Raw genomic sequence first — 14,769 nt, 5'->3', positions numbered from 1 at the left:
ATCATAATTGTGACTAGTAATGCTTTGGCTTTTACTTCTGAATGAATTAGGAGAATATCTGCAAGACTCCATCTTGTGTAGTGGACTTCCCTTCTCTCTGTTCTTTAGAATTATATTTTGGCTTGGACATCGGCCATAGAAGCTGTAGGATATATTTGTTAGATGTAATTGATGCGTTTATAGTTCAATGAGTTTACAAGTGATAATTGTGAGTTTTCTACTGAAAAGCATTTTCAACTTTCATCATCTCTTTAGCTTGCTTAGGATTGAGACGTAATAGTATTAGTTGTATTATCTCTTGAGCTTTCCTTTAGAAATTACTGAATGCTTTTCTTAGTTACTAATATCTTTTAATTTAGTCTTATGGTCATGATCATTTTAGTCCTATGTTTGTTTTCACTTATATTCCTTTCTTGATAAAACTAGTCATATAAAAAGAGGAAAAAAGTGAAACTGGTCAATATGACCCTTTCCTCGTTCTCAATCATTAGAACACAAAATATTCCAGTTGCTTGAAATGACATCTCTGGACAATATAGTACTTATGGAATTTATCTTGACTTCACTATATTTGACTGCCTACTCTATCCTATCCTTCTAGACAAGTTTCATTTTTTGCATCCGTCAGAATTCTCTATTTCATTGACGGAACACGCTATTCATCCTTTTAATTATTATCTACTCTTGTAACCTAGGTACGAGCATCTTTTACATGAGGAGAAGTTGTTGGAGGTACGTTGTCATACACCCCCACCCCACCCCACCCCACCCCACAACAAAAATTAATTAAAGCTGAGTGGAACTATCATTTCATATAAGAATACTTTGCTTCAGTCTGGTTGAAACCTCAAGAATTTGGTGGTATAGTTAAAGGTGCCTTCATGCCTCCTATGGTATATCTGACAAATGCTGATATATATTCATTAGGGTGTTTGCATTAAGCATGCTCCTTACCTCAATTGTTAAGAAAGCTTATACCTTTTTGTCAAGGTGTTTCCCCAGATCCCACTTGGTGGGATTACACTGGGTATGTTGTTGTTGTACTTCGGGTGCTTTTCAGAAGAGAGGAAAAAATTTCTGGTGGTTCATTAAAGTTGCAAGATGAATTGTAATATCTAGAACCATTACTATTGATAATTACTTATCATTTGTCAACCTTAAGATTTTTTTTCCTCATTATATGCTTTCATTGTATATTTTTTGGGTTGTTGTTGTTGGGGGTGGGGTGGGTGGGTTGGTGGGGAACCACTCGACACTATGTATCTACTGTATGTACTTCTGCGTATATGCTTATATTTATAATATATTTACATATAGATATTTTATTCACTAGGAGTTTTCATTTAATAAAAGTGGAAGATGTTTGCTATCATGTCCTTCTTTATTCCTTCTTGCCACTATGTGTATACAAACATCCACATTTGTGCAATGACTTCGCAGGGAGAAGATCTAGACTTTGCTTATGACAGCATTTCAGCCTTCTCAACGAGGAGAGAAAACCAAGAGGCAGTTTTCGGAAGCGAAGAAGGATTGAAGGATATAAGGTAATGACTATTGTCTCTTAGATCTTTTGTTCTTTATTGCTAAACCTTTTCTAGTCAATGTCAAAATTTGAGTGCATACAAATGCTCAAAATTACATTGATAACTTAATTCTAGTTTCTGAACGATTCACATTCACATTGTGATGTACCTATACTTTCAACTGTATCACTAATCCAGCATTGTATTTACTCATGATGTAACAGTAAGTTCAATAGTTCTTATAGAAATTAGTTAAACATGCCTTTTATCTCATCTTTACTTTTTCTCGTGGTCTGTTACTCTTTTACAATTTTTTGAGACTTTCTGTGCTCCCAATCAACACCTTCATTTGGATACACTAATCAAAATCTCTCAGATTGCGGGAGTTAGCAGACCCTTAGAAACAGCTATCTATGAGTTCACACCTCAGATGTTCTGTTGTGTTTCTGGAAATAATGTGAATGATGCATCAGGGATTTGATCATAGGTATGTGAAGCCCAGTCTTCTTGTCCTTACCTCGAATGCAACAGCAGTAGCTTATATTTCCCCATTAATCTGTTCAATCATCAGTTCTGGATTATCTTTATTCCATAATTAGAAACTGCATATGAAGAGGCAACTTAGATACCAGAGAGTTGATGAAGACAATTTATTGTGCACAAGATGGTGTATCTCTCTCTGAATTCTTTTTTTGGAAATAAGTAAACCATGAACATTCCTAGAACCTTATCTTTGCTCCTTTGTATATTAAAATGAATTGGCCTCACAGTAATTTGTTTTTACATTTGCTCTGCTTTTCTCTGATATTGATGGTTTGCTTAATCATCAGAGATGCAACTTTAGCATTAAAAGCTGAAGAATTGGAGTTGCAGAAACAGCTGAGAAGATTGCAGTCTCAATATGATATGCTCACTGGGCAGGCTTCTACATTGATTCAGGGAAGAAGGTCTCGAGTTGCAGCAACTTCTATTCTTAATGGACAGCAGGCTACCTCAGATGATTGCCTTTCAGCTAGGAATTTAGAGGTATGCCAGTTAAATGCAACTTATTTTATCTTATTTGCATAATTTACATGCAGTCTATACAGAGAATATCATGTCCTATTATGGCATATGCAAGGTTGCTTTTGATGGTAAATCAGATATTGTGGAAAATTTTAAAGACAGTGAGGCCTGGCAATTATGTAGGCAGGTTCACAGTAAACTCTTCTTTTGCTTTTCCTGCAACTCGACCAAACAAAGCTTAAATGCTATTTTGACGGCAGACAATTTGGGAAGAGGATCAGAATATTAATAATCTTATTTTAAGTGGTAGATTGAAGATGTTAATCTGACAACTGGTTTGTGGTTTTCATCTTCTTTGGCTTTGTTATCCGTTGATTATTTACTTAAGATGCTAAAACTCCTTCAGGCAGATTAAACATACGGGAGATCAGGTGAGAGATAGAAGCTAACATGGAATGTAGCAATGTAGCACCTTCCAAGTGTTTTTAGGAGAATCTGGAAGCGGATAAGCGGATTGACCTTTGAAAGGGAAATAAAAGATCCACTTGAATGATTTGAAGTGTGTTTGGAAGATCAAGAGTTCTTTACTATTACATATAAAATTTTCCCAATGTATGGGTGCTTGGATCAAATAATTAGAGGGCTTGAGCCTTGTATAGCATTGTAGCAATTCCATTTGGCACTTTTATGGTGCATTAACAAAAATAAATGACATCGATGAAGTAGGTTACCCAAAACAATGCCATTGAAGTATTGAGCAAAGTAACATAAAAGAAATTCTTCTGGAACAAGTGTTTGTCGTTGAATTACATAAACTCTTAGCTCTACGATTTATCATTGAAGTTTGTCTTTACATCATATCTCAAGGTGTTGATTAACCAGCTGTCTTATGTTTATGGCCATAATGATCAAAATTTATATTTTGCATCAGTGGAATGCTTTTAGAAATTCATTACGCTGCGCTATTTTCCATTTTTGTAATGTTTAGAACATTAAATGGCTGCATCAGATCTGCCCCTTTGCCTATATTTTTGCTATTTCCATTTTTTTAATGTTAGCACATTAACATGTCTGCTTCAGATTACCCCTTTACATATTCGGCCACCTGTTATTAGTGTATACTTTGGACTGGTTTTGGCAGCATGAATGTTATGTAGCTTTTTCGGGTAAAGAAGATACTCTTCCCCTATAAAGTTCAGTCATTGTAAAGGCATTCTGAAATTCTTATTACCTCTCCTTAATCCATATCTTTAGCAAATGCATCCACTCAAGAAAGTTGCTGCGAAAGACCCACTCTCCAAGTTGAAGGCATCCTATATTTCTTGTCTCTAATTCTGGTTTGCCAGTGAACATAATATTTACTTCTGATGGGAAATGTACATATATTGATACTGTGTAAAATTTTAAATGGTTTTCTAAAATGCTTCACTATACATAGATGAATGCAGTTCTTGGAAGGATGGCTTCTGCTGCACAGGAGTTGGCACACTATCATTCAGGGGATGGTACGTCAATTTTTTTCTTATGACAATTTCAGAAAATTTCTCTTGTTGCTTAAAGGGTATGTGTGGTGAATATATTAATTAGAAGGTTTTCTATTGCTTTAGTTTGGATGTCAAAACTCACACTCCCAGAGATCTTTTGTAAGATCTAATGCTTACAATGTACATAATGACTACTAAGATTCTCCAAAAAAAGATGGGATTATGCTTTTTCAAGAAGAGTGCTGGTTGCTGCTTTGCTTTCAAAAATGATGTGTTTGTGCACATGTTTTGTGTATACTCTGTAAATATGCTGCAAATTTTAATCAGACTAGCTGTATCAGTCTATTGCTTAGCTCACTTGGACGTCTAGGTTCCAACTTGATTAAGATTAGCAGGTCAAATGAGAATCTGAATTGAGAAAATTCTGTTTTCGTTTCTGTGCTATACTCCCAGACCCCACCTCAGGGACTAAACTGTGTATGTTGTTATCTATTTCTTTATACTATTGTGACTATTTCATTGATATTTCAAATTCTTTTGTATTGTAGAAGATGGAATATACCTTTCTTACTCGGACTTTCACGCATATCTGCTGGCGGATGCATCTTGTGTAAAGGAGTTAAATCAGTGGTTTACCAAGCATCTAGATACAGTACGTTTGGAATATTATTATTTTACTTGGTTCTTTCCCTTGAGAGCATTTTTATCTTCTTAACCTTGGTAATATCACGTATATTTGGAGACTCATCAAACCTTAGACATAGGACTTGGGTTGTGGGAGCAACATAAAATTTAAAGCTTGCACACAATTTTGGTATAATGTGTAACTGTGAACTGATTTTGCTTAGTGTTGATCCATGAATACTTGTTGCTTTTTACCTGTTCATTAATCCATGAGTTCTTTTAGGTCTAACTTACATAATGCTAAAGAGGTCGCTGTAAGCTGATTATTGAATTTTTAACCTTTAAAGTATCAATTCCTTCCTTGGAACTTTTCTTATTTTTATGATAGAATTCTTGAAACGAGCCAATAAATATTATATGCTCTTGTTTTGAGTTATATCTTTCATGTTGAGTTTTTTCTCTTCAGCTCTACGAATATAGGAAGGCTTACTCTGGGACTTGTGTTTCTTGTTGTATAGTACATGATATGCAATCTTACTTTTAGATGCTGAATTTTATAGTGGCTATGCGTATGCAATACTGTAGATGAGTAGGACTTAGGATGTCCAGTCTGTACCCTTTTTGCCAACCTTGAAAATGTCCCTTTGCCTGGCCACTGCCCTGACCCGTCCCATATAATCTGCTCTTCTAGATCATCTTGGATCTCACTGGCTAAAAAAATGTGCATTTTAGGGTCCGTCTGATTGGTTTCTGAGGATGCTAAGTTAAGTTTTTACCTAAATGACATATCAAATATTTTACTTTTTTGTCCTTAATTTTTTGCACACGTAGTGGTTATCCCATTTGGTGGGCTTGGCATTAGGATTGGCCAGCCAACCATTACAATGTTCATCTGCATATCTGAAAACTTTGGCCCTTCCCATCTAATCTGCACTTTCCAGATCTATTTTATAGGATTTCAGTGTCTTGACTTTGCTATTACTGGTTTATTGTGGTTTAGGGTCCCTACAGATTAGTTGCTGAGGAGGGGAAGTCAAAATGTTCATGGGTTAGCCTTAATGACATATCAAACGTTTTACTACGAGGTATTTGCATTCATACACCTTCTTTCACATCAGTTCTTTTCTGCAAGTCGGATATATGTTTGTATCGGGATTTGCTCGTGTACTTATTGATGGAGAGATTTCTTCTCCCAAGAATTGGAGAAATCCTCCTGGCTATTGTGTGTTGATGTTAGGTTGATTTGTAAATATTTTTCATTATGACATGGCAGATCTGGAAAAGTCTCACCACCAGCGTGTTTCTGAATTGCAACGCCTTCGCTCCATGTATGCACCATTTCTTTTGTTTAATATTAGCAATTTATGTTTCTAATTGGAAGTGCAAAGATGTCTATCTAGACAATATATATAGGAGTTTACTTTCTGTTTTCATGTTTCTTAACTTTTTATATTACCTATTTCCTATCAAATGTTTTGGCTTTTATTGGGATATATCCTAATATTTCGTGACATTCCAGAAACAGGATGCTTGGCCATCTACATTAATCGTCATAATATCTGAAGTTGAAGAGCATTTACTTTTGTGGTTCCTTTAGTATATAAATATAGAACATTAGAATTTAAACTACATGGAAATACTTCCCCTGTATGCCAATCATGAATTATCTCTGAGAAATTGTCAACACAGCTTCATGGTTTCCCTTCTTTGTGATAGATTTGGTCCAAGTGAGAGGCAATGGATAGTAGCTCAAGTTGAGAATGCTAAGCAACAAGCTATTCTTACTGCGTTCAAGGGTCAAGTGACATCAGATGAGGCTCACATTCATCTGGACCTTCATTCTCTTCGGTAGATGTCATCTACACTCTTCTGCACCTAAAACTGATATATTTTTTGCTGTTCGTGTTCATGGTGTATGCTTTATTTGGATTATTGCATTATGATGTTAGTGACATATGGTCATTCTATGAGGCTATGTTGCTTGCCATATGAATGGCTTTGTATCTCTAAGGGGTAACAGGGTGACATCACATCTTAGAAGTGTGCCATTCTTTTTGTAATGGACTAAGAAGGAAATTGTGTCACATAACATAGTGTTTACTTGTCCTCGATTTTTGCTTGAACCGAGGGTCTATCGGTAACAACCTCTCTACTCCACAAAGGTAGGGGTAAGTCTGCATACACCCCACCCTCCTTAGATCCCACTTATTTGACTACACTGGGAATGTTTAGTAAACATAAACGGGAATTGTAGGAGTATCAAGGATTGTGATCATATCAAGTCAATATATGGAAATTTTCATGTTTCACTTCTACAAAATGATCGGTGAGTTCCAATTAAACTCAAGTCCGACCACCCCCTTCCCCCCAAATCCCTCTCTCCAAAAAAATTAAAGAAGGAAGAAAATCCTTTGAAACTGGAACTGGGTGTACTTAGAGGGTTAAGAAGCATCTTTTTGTTCTACAGATCTTGCATGCTTAGTTATTTACTTATTTTACATTGCTTACGTAATCCCGAAAAATTTCTGACGTGTGTATTGTCATTACGTGTCATTTGTTGTTCTATTCATCAACTATCACATTTGTGCAGGAGAATACAAGCTTCTATCTGCAGGGAAGTGATTGAGAAATCTCTTTGCAGTATCTATCATTGTTGCATTACAATTTCCCTATAACGAGGAATAGATAAAAAAACTTGCAATTGTAGATATGTATTAGAAGTTAGTTCTTTTTCTTTTTGTTACATCCCCAAATAGTTCTTATTTTGGAATATTATGGAATGTACTTATCTACGATCTGTTGATAAACTTTGTAGTTGTTGGTATCTCTTTATTTAATGATACTCTGCCGTTTACTAAGCATTGTTGTTCTAAAAATGAATGTTATATCCTTACTTGTGGGCTACTTTATCATTAAATTCTCTATCTTTTTGCAGGAGAAAACATGCTGAACTAGTTGGAGAAATCTCAATTTTATATCGCAAAGAAGAGAAGTTATTATCCGAGGTTTGTCTAGCACTCATGGATTATCTCTTCTGGTCATATTCCAGCTATTTATTACTGTGTCATGAAACAACAGAAGATGTCAGTTAGCACCCTTAGAGATAGAGTTATCATATTGTTGATTAGGTGATGCTTCTATATCAACTGAGGTGATAGATTCGGAATGAACAAACATATTCTAAATTTTAAGACAACTTCAAGAATCCTTTGATGTCTTTAGATTTTGATATCATAGTTGGGCATATTACCTACTGCAGTTCTTTTTTCAGACTATTCCTGATCTTTGTTGGGAGCTGGCTCAGCTACAGGACACATACATCTTGGAAGGTATATTGTCGTCTGACATTGTGATCTTAAAATTTTAGTTAGCATATATTTTTCTGTTGAATTCTATTCTTGTGGAATATGTAGGAGACTATGATCTAAAGGTCATGCGCCAAGAATTCTACATTAACTGGCAAAAAACGGTATGTGTAAGACAGGGTGATGTGTTTCCTATACAGTTATTTTCTTTATTTCTTCAACTAACAACCATCATAAGGAGCAGATATTAATTGCTCGCTTTTGCTAATTTAGCATGCAGCATTTTCTATTTAGTACATTGATGCTTAGAAATTCTCGTAATTCTTACTTAATTATGGTTTCTCTGCAGTTCATAAATCATCTAATTAATCATGTTGCAAGACATCAATTCCTGAAAGTAGCATGTCAGTTGGAAAAGAAGACCATGCTTGGGGCATTTTCATTGCTTAAAGTTATTGAGTCTGAGCTGCATGGGTACCTGTCAGCAACAAAAGGCAGAGTGGTAAGTATATGCGTAGAATGAGTCATGTCACAGGACTTGAATTAAACTTGAAGAACCTTCATCAGCTTGTCCCTTTTCCTCCTTTTTAAGCCTTATTCAACTTTCCATACTTAATGTCCTTAGCCATCCAAACGTCTTTTTATTTTCATAGATTGAACGATAAAAGAGATGAAGCTGGCATTTTGGTTATAAAATGTTATCTGCAACAAAAATGACGTGTTTGTGTGGGTCTTAAAATTTAACATTTATGGAACAATTTAAAATGTAGCTGAAGATAGTTGAATAGATACAAAGGATTCATATAGATGACCCCAATTAATTTGGGGTTGAGGATTGTCAATTGGTGCGGTTGATTGAAGTACTTGATTTTTAGTAAGAATCTTGGGAAGTCAAGGTTGTGTTACTGGTTGATGCATGTTTAAGAGGCAATGTTGGATGCCCATTGAAATATGGACACAGGATGGTTATACCTTTGAGACCTCTTAAAAGAAAATTTCATCTTTAATTGGGACATAGGAGTACAATTTTTATCTTTGCTTTCTTAGTTGTCCACTCATGCAACTTTTTTGTTTAGGGTCGATGCGTGGCACTGATCCAAGCTGCATCTGATGTTCAAGAACAAGGAGCAGTGGATGATCGCGATACATTTCTTCATGGCATCAGAGACCTTTTAAGTTTATATTCAAGTAATGGATTTGGACATTGAAATATTACTTCACCATTTCTGGGTTATTATTCATACTAATTAATTTTTCAGATATCCAAGCTGGTCCATCAACATATGTATCGGCACCTGGCATTGTTCAACAAATATCAAGCCTTCGTTCAGATCTTATGTCTTTGCAATATGACCTTGAACACACTCTTCCCCAGGATAGAGATCAATGTATAAATAAACTGTAAGTTCTCAATTCTGTCGAATTATACCAGTGTCTATATAACTCCTCTACAGTATTCTGACAGTATTAATCATATTGGGGACAGCTTTGAAGCTTTATAATAAGATCTATACACAATACGATATTACATGGCCCTATTTAGGACTGCCACACATTGGTTTATCCACGTTTTTATATTGTTTTTGATCTTAAGTGAACACCAACTTATCACCATGTGTAGTCCTGATGAATCAGTCTGAAAGGGAAAATGAAAACCATTAAATATTAGTTTATTCTGCCTATTGATCTGTTTCTAGGTCATTTTAATTGTATAAGGTTTTTGTGGAACACACACTTGTAAAATTATCAAGTTGTGTAGTGTCTATGTCTTCTTCTTCTTTTTTTGTGACAAGTGGTCAACCATGTGTTCATTTACAAGTGATGACTTGCTGGAACTACAAGGACCTGTAACTAGGATCCAGTCAACTTATTTTAGTTTCCTTGGATGTAGCTGTGAAGTGTCTTGAAAGATTTGTGAGGTTGTGTTTGTAGTAATTGCTCATGGAAGATGGGAATTTTGGACCGGATAGTTTTTAAGAGAACTGTGTTGAAATCTTTTGGGACTGGTTATATACTGGAATCTCTTTAAAAGTTACTTTAGGTCACCATGTAGTAAGTGTGGCTAAGAATCACCCTGTTATGCATAAACCATATTTCTTTTACCTTTCATGATCTGTTTTGTTGGTTGAGGTCTCCCTGTTTAATTTATACTTCAAACAAGTATGTGTTATTTGAATTCCGAGTTTGCTTTTGCTTTTACAATCTCTGCATGACTTGTACTCCTTCATAATGGCATTTCATTAATTTAAAATCAATAATGATGGTGATTTGAGATGTAAAACTGTCATGGTGTGAAAACATCTTATACCTTTCTTACGTCATATATTAGGTGCACTCTTCTTCAAAGTTTGCAGCAGCTATTGTTTGCTTCATCAACAACTGCTCAACCAATTTTAACACCTCAGGTAAATTATTTACCATTATTCCCTTTGCTTTCTGTAAATATGGTTTCTATCTCTCTTTTCCCCCTCCTTTCTATTTGCTCAAAGGCTTTCGAGGTTTATATTTCTTCCAGTGCTTAACTAATCACTGCATTCAAATTGGACTTATAGATTCCTCAGCTTGGAAATAATACATGGAGAACAATATATCTTGCTTTTGAATAGTAGTATCTGTTTACTTAACGGAGGAGTTTTTTCACTCTTTGTTTCCATAATGTATGGGTCATAATTGAGTGCCCTTTTTTTCTTTTTTGTTCTTGATTGTTTAGCTAACCTCACCCTTTCAAGTTATATGAATAGTCAGATAAGTTATACTGTTCATTTTTGTTGCAAAACCTTTTGATGGGTACTTGCTGAGCACTTCAGTCCCTTCTGTTTAATTTGAAGATTTTAATCTCTTACTTCACATTTATGTCCTTCCCTGTATAGACACTAATGAAGCAGCTAGCAATATTGGAGGACTACAATAAAAACCTATCTCGTGCCATTGAAGACGTGAACAGTGAGCACTTGAAGAAGAATGATGTAAGCTTTCAGCTCAAGTCTTCTTATTTCTGTCCTCAAGTAGACACCATCGCTAATTTCTTGTGCCGTTTAATTTCCCAAATGGTTCCTCTATATTTGTTATGGTTTAAGACACGTAATCTCTCTTTTGTAAACTAATAAATGATATCCTCGTCGTAAAACAGATTTACAAACATCAAAAAACAGAGAAGACAATCGAGAGGCGAGTTTTTGTTGATTTCTTCTGCTACCCTGAGCGCTTAAGAAACAAGGTGATGGAACTTGCTGCAAGTGTTGGAGCTTTGCAATCTTCATAGGTGCTCTTCTTTGTATATTTTGCTTTGTACGATTTCCGATGTATTTTGTGCATGTATGTAGCCCTGTTTCTTCTTTTCTACTTTCTGTTCAATACTTTTGGAAGGGACAAGCCCATCCCCAACCTCATGATTCATAGTATCATTACTAAACATGTGCCTTGCACTAATTATGTTGTATCATGTATGCATGTAATGAAAGAGTGTTCCAAAGATTAGAAGGAATATTAACATGTTTTGACCATATAGTATAAATATTACTTATCCACACTTTTTTTCCTCCTTAACAAAGGTGGTTCCGCCACTACTGATATTTACTGATAAATTTGGAAAAAGGAACTTGGTATATTTAATTCATCGGTAAACATAATTTCACTATTTAGAAGCTAGTTACTTAAATACATTCTAGTTTGCAATACTACGTATCTTACCAGATTTTGGTGCCTCCAGATACATGTATTTCAGATACATGAGGTCAAATTTATGTGTAATTTGTTCTAGATATATTGTATCCAAGTGGATCATGTATTTTGTATAAATAACAGATCTTGTTTGCCTCCGTCTCCTCTTTCCCATGTATCTGGTATCTCAAATACATGTGAATCACTCTAGATAAAATACATATACATATATTGATTTGCATATATCTGGGACACATAAGAAAATCGCTTACTTCCCTCCTCAATCTTGCTTGCCTCTCTCTATTTTTGTGAAAATCTAGTAGCAAGAATACAGATAGTAAGATAAGTAGGAAATTCTTAATTAGTGGTAAGATAAAATATTTTGAAAATATAAGTAATAATATTATATATGATAGTGAGACTATGTAATTGTATCTTATCCAAAGTTACGAACAATTTCCTCAAACAAATCTTGTAGGTCTAGTTAACTTCATGTCTTCTAAACTAATAGTAACTCATGGCTAATGAGCACAAAATGTAAAACTCTTGGCAAAAGTTTTACATTATTATTGTTTCACTTTATACATTATATTGTTATTTCCTCTGTAGTCAACTAAAGTTGTTCACTTTTTTTATTGCTTCTTTTGTTAAATCATTTTTTTAGACTTTAGATCCCTTTTAAATCCACCTTTAATACAGTGTAATCCATTAAAGATGCAAAAGCAAATAAGTATCTGTTTGTGTTTGGACCTTTAATCAGATCTTAAAATTTATGTTCCTGTTATGATAAAGTATAAAGATGTTTCAATTAAAATCATAAATCAACTTCCAATTTAAAGATCGATGATTGGTCCAACTTGAAATTAAATTATATACAACAAAAAAAAATAGACTTTCAGTATTGCATGTTGTTGCTCTGAAATAAACTCAAAAGTAATACTAATATTAATTCCTCATAATTATATAAATTACAAAATCCAACCCCACTAGTATATATTGTACTACTAGTACTAGGACATCAAATTACTTCCAAGAAGAAACATACTGTTTGCAACAGAAGTTAAAGGGAAATCTCCTCTATTGTACACCATCATATAACAATAATGATATATTTATCTTCTTGAGATGACCAATATTCAATATCTTTCTTCTTCTTCTTCTTCTTCTTCTTCTTCTCTTTTGGCCATTTTTACTGATTTAAACCCCAAATAACACTTCAAACATCTCTATAGTAAATAGTATATACTAACAAACATATTCTCTTATATGCATTTTTCTTTAAATTCAACAACCACAACTTGGCATCAAGCAGCTTGATATGAATCCTCGGATGCCTTTCTGCAATGAGTTTAAATATACGAACAAGTTAAAAGAAATTCATCTACTATAAATTGACCTTATGTATTACATATAATTTTCCAACGAAAAGAAATCGAATGAAACCTTATGTCCCATAGCTCCACACCTCTATTTGAGAATGTTACATAACATAATCTCAGAAAAAGCAATTTTTGGAACTTCTTTTTTAATAATTGAACTTAAGTTATAGTGCAATTAAAATGGTTAAATAAATGCACCAAAAAGTGATTAACTTTAACTACCAGTCTACCACTCTCCATTCTCTTTTTATTATTATTAGTATTACTTATTATTATCCTTTGTCAAAAAGATTAGCACTTTAATTAAGTAGTGTCCCTTCAGATGTGACACTAGAAAAGAAGAGTGATCATTTTGCCTTTCATTGGTCCACACAGAAAGTCCCATCTTTTCTGCTACATGAATGGGTATTGAGTGATACTAAAGAAGAAAAAATGGTTCACCACTTTCACCAAATTTTGTACTGCCTTTCACTGAGTTGGTTTGATTTGACTTATTCGAAAAACATTTATAAGAATTTTTATAATATTTGAATAGAATAAAAAATAAGCCAAGATTTACTAATTTACATGAATTTGACGTATAAGTCATAAGTAAAAGCGCTTCAAGTTAAAGAAATACAAAAACTATTGAATTATATCGAACTCTAACCAGAAGTCAAAAGGCATTTGAACAACTTACATATATAATTAACCTAAATAATCATTCATCAAACTGCTTCAACTAAAAAATAATACTTAGTAGTTAATATGCATATAATCAGTGTATAATCTATGTATACCGATTGAAAAAAAAGGGAGATGTACCATTTTAGACCTAGGGTAGAGCAAGTCAGGAGAAATCTTGTAAAGATCTTCATCAACAGGCTTTCTGTGAACATGTTTAGCTGTTGGAACTGGAGATAGAGGAACACTAACATGCCTTGGTGACTCTTTCTCACAATTATCACACATCACCCATCCCTCTTTTCTTCCTTCTTTGTAACTTCCTTTATTCTGCACACATTTTCACACTTTTCACTTTTCCACTACTATTAACACAAATGAAATAACGAAAAAGGGTCAAAAATATCTTTAAACTATGTGAAACAGAACAAAAATGCACTCAGTTAATAATTTGATCTAAAAATACGCATTCTGTCAATAAAACATATCATAAGAATAAATGCATACCAAATATAACTTGACAGTATTGAACAATAATGCACTTCTTATACCTACCAGTCAAGTACATTACTAGCTAAAATACAAATCTTGAATATTTTACTTAAATTTTGTAAGGATTCAAACTATGTCATATAAATTAAAACGAACGAAGAAGTACCTTACGACGAGGAACGACGATCATTGTGGGAGTAACAACATGATTCTGGTAAAGATCTCCAGTTACATACAAATCTGAATCTTGTGAGTAAGTATAGTGAATTAAACCAGCTTGTCTAGCTGATTCAAAACACTCTGTAAATGGAATTGGAAAATCATTATCATTACAATCCCAGCTACCAAATGCTGGAACTTGACTTCGCTTCAAGTAATATCTGGTCTCCTGTATGCACAAAAATATTATTAATTTCAACATCATAATACTAATATACTCAATCCAAGAAAAGATCAGTTTTTTCTCCCCAAAAAATAATAATAGACTTACCTCCATTGTTCTAAGGATTTTTAATTTTTTTTTGGGGGAAAAGGATTTGTTGTTTTGTATCTACTGGATATGCAGAGGAATGTGAGAGTATTTTTAAAGGACCTGAAAAAGGTTTGCTTTTGTGTAGTGAAAGTTTTTGTTTTG

At 34.1% G+C, this 14,769-nt stretch overlaps 2 protein-coding genes across 3 annotated transcripts in view; one reads left to right on the top strand and one right to left on the bottom strand.

Moving 5' to 3' along the window:
- LOC102588487 (AUGMIN subunit 3) overlaps positions 1–11,444 on the top strand; it is a 12,362-nt gene extending 918 nt beyond the window's left edge. Inside the window, exons 2-18 of the mRNA XM_006352599.2 lie at positions 696–732; positions 1,441–1,544; positions 2,354–2,549; positions 3,967–4,033; positions 4,561–4,664; positions 5,637–5,721; positions 5,910–5,964; positions 6,353–6,484; positions 7,572–7,641; positions 7,908–7,965; positions 8,050–8,105; positions 8,291–8,443; positions 9,018–9,129; positions 9,201–9,342; positions 10,271–10,346; positions 10,812–10,907; positions 11,072–11,444. Of these exons, the coding sequence (XP_006352661.1) occupies positions 696–732; positions 1,441–1,544; positions 2,354–2,549; positions 3,967–4,033; positions 4,561–4,664; positions 5,637–5,721; positions 5,910–5,964; positions 6,353–6,484; positions 7,572–7,641; positions 7,908–7,965; positions 8,050–8,105; positions 8,291–8,443; positions 9,018–9,129; positions 9,201–9,342; positions 10,271–10,346; positions 10,812–10,907; positions 11,072–11,203 (1,675 nt within the window). The 3' untranslated portion in view covers positions 11,204–11,444. The remainder of the gene's footprint in view (positions 1–695; positions 733–1,440; positions 1,545–2,353; positions 2,550–3,966; positions 4,034–4,560; positions 4,665–5,636; positions 5,722–5,909; positions 5,965–6,352; positions 6,485–7,571; positions 7,642–7,907; positions 7,966–8,049; positions 8,106–8,290; positions 8,444–9,017; positions 9,130–9,200; positions 9,343–10,270; positions 10,347–10,811; positions 10,908–11,071) is intronic.
- LOC102588811 (uncharacterized) overlaps positions 1–14,769 on the bottom strand; it is an 18,560-nt gene extending 3,791 nt beyond the window's left edge. Inside the window, exons 1-4 of one of the 2 annotated variants that reach the window (XM_006352600.2) lie at positions 14,626–14,767; positions 14,302–14,523; positions 13,785–13,973; positions 12,524–12,939 (exon numbers count right to left, since the gene is read on the bottom strand). In XM_006352600.2, the coding sequence (XP_006352662.2) occupies positions 12,886–12,939; positions 13,785–13,973; positions 14,302–14,523; positions 14,626–14,631 (471 nt within the window). In that variant the 5' untranslated portion in view covers positions 14,632–14,767 and the 3' untranslated portion in view covers positions 12,524–12,885. Of the gene's footprint in view, positions 1–12,523; positions 12,940–13,784; positions 13,974–14,301; positions 14,524–14,625 lie in introns of those variants that run through there. The other variant, XM_006352760.2, reaches the window with a different exon arrangement.

This window comes from Solanum tuberosum, unplaced genomic scaffold (genome assembly GCF_000226075.1).
Source record: "Solanum tuberosum cultivar DM 1-3 516 R44 unplaced genomic scaffold, SolTub_3.0 scf00150, whole genome shotgun sequence".
Lineage (NCBI taxonomy): Eukaryota > Viridiplantae > Streptophyta > Magnoliopsida > Solanales > Solanaceae > Solanum > Solanum tuberosum.
This window is presented reverse-complemented; position numbering and strand designations above follow the sequence as displayed.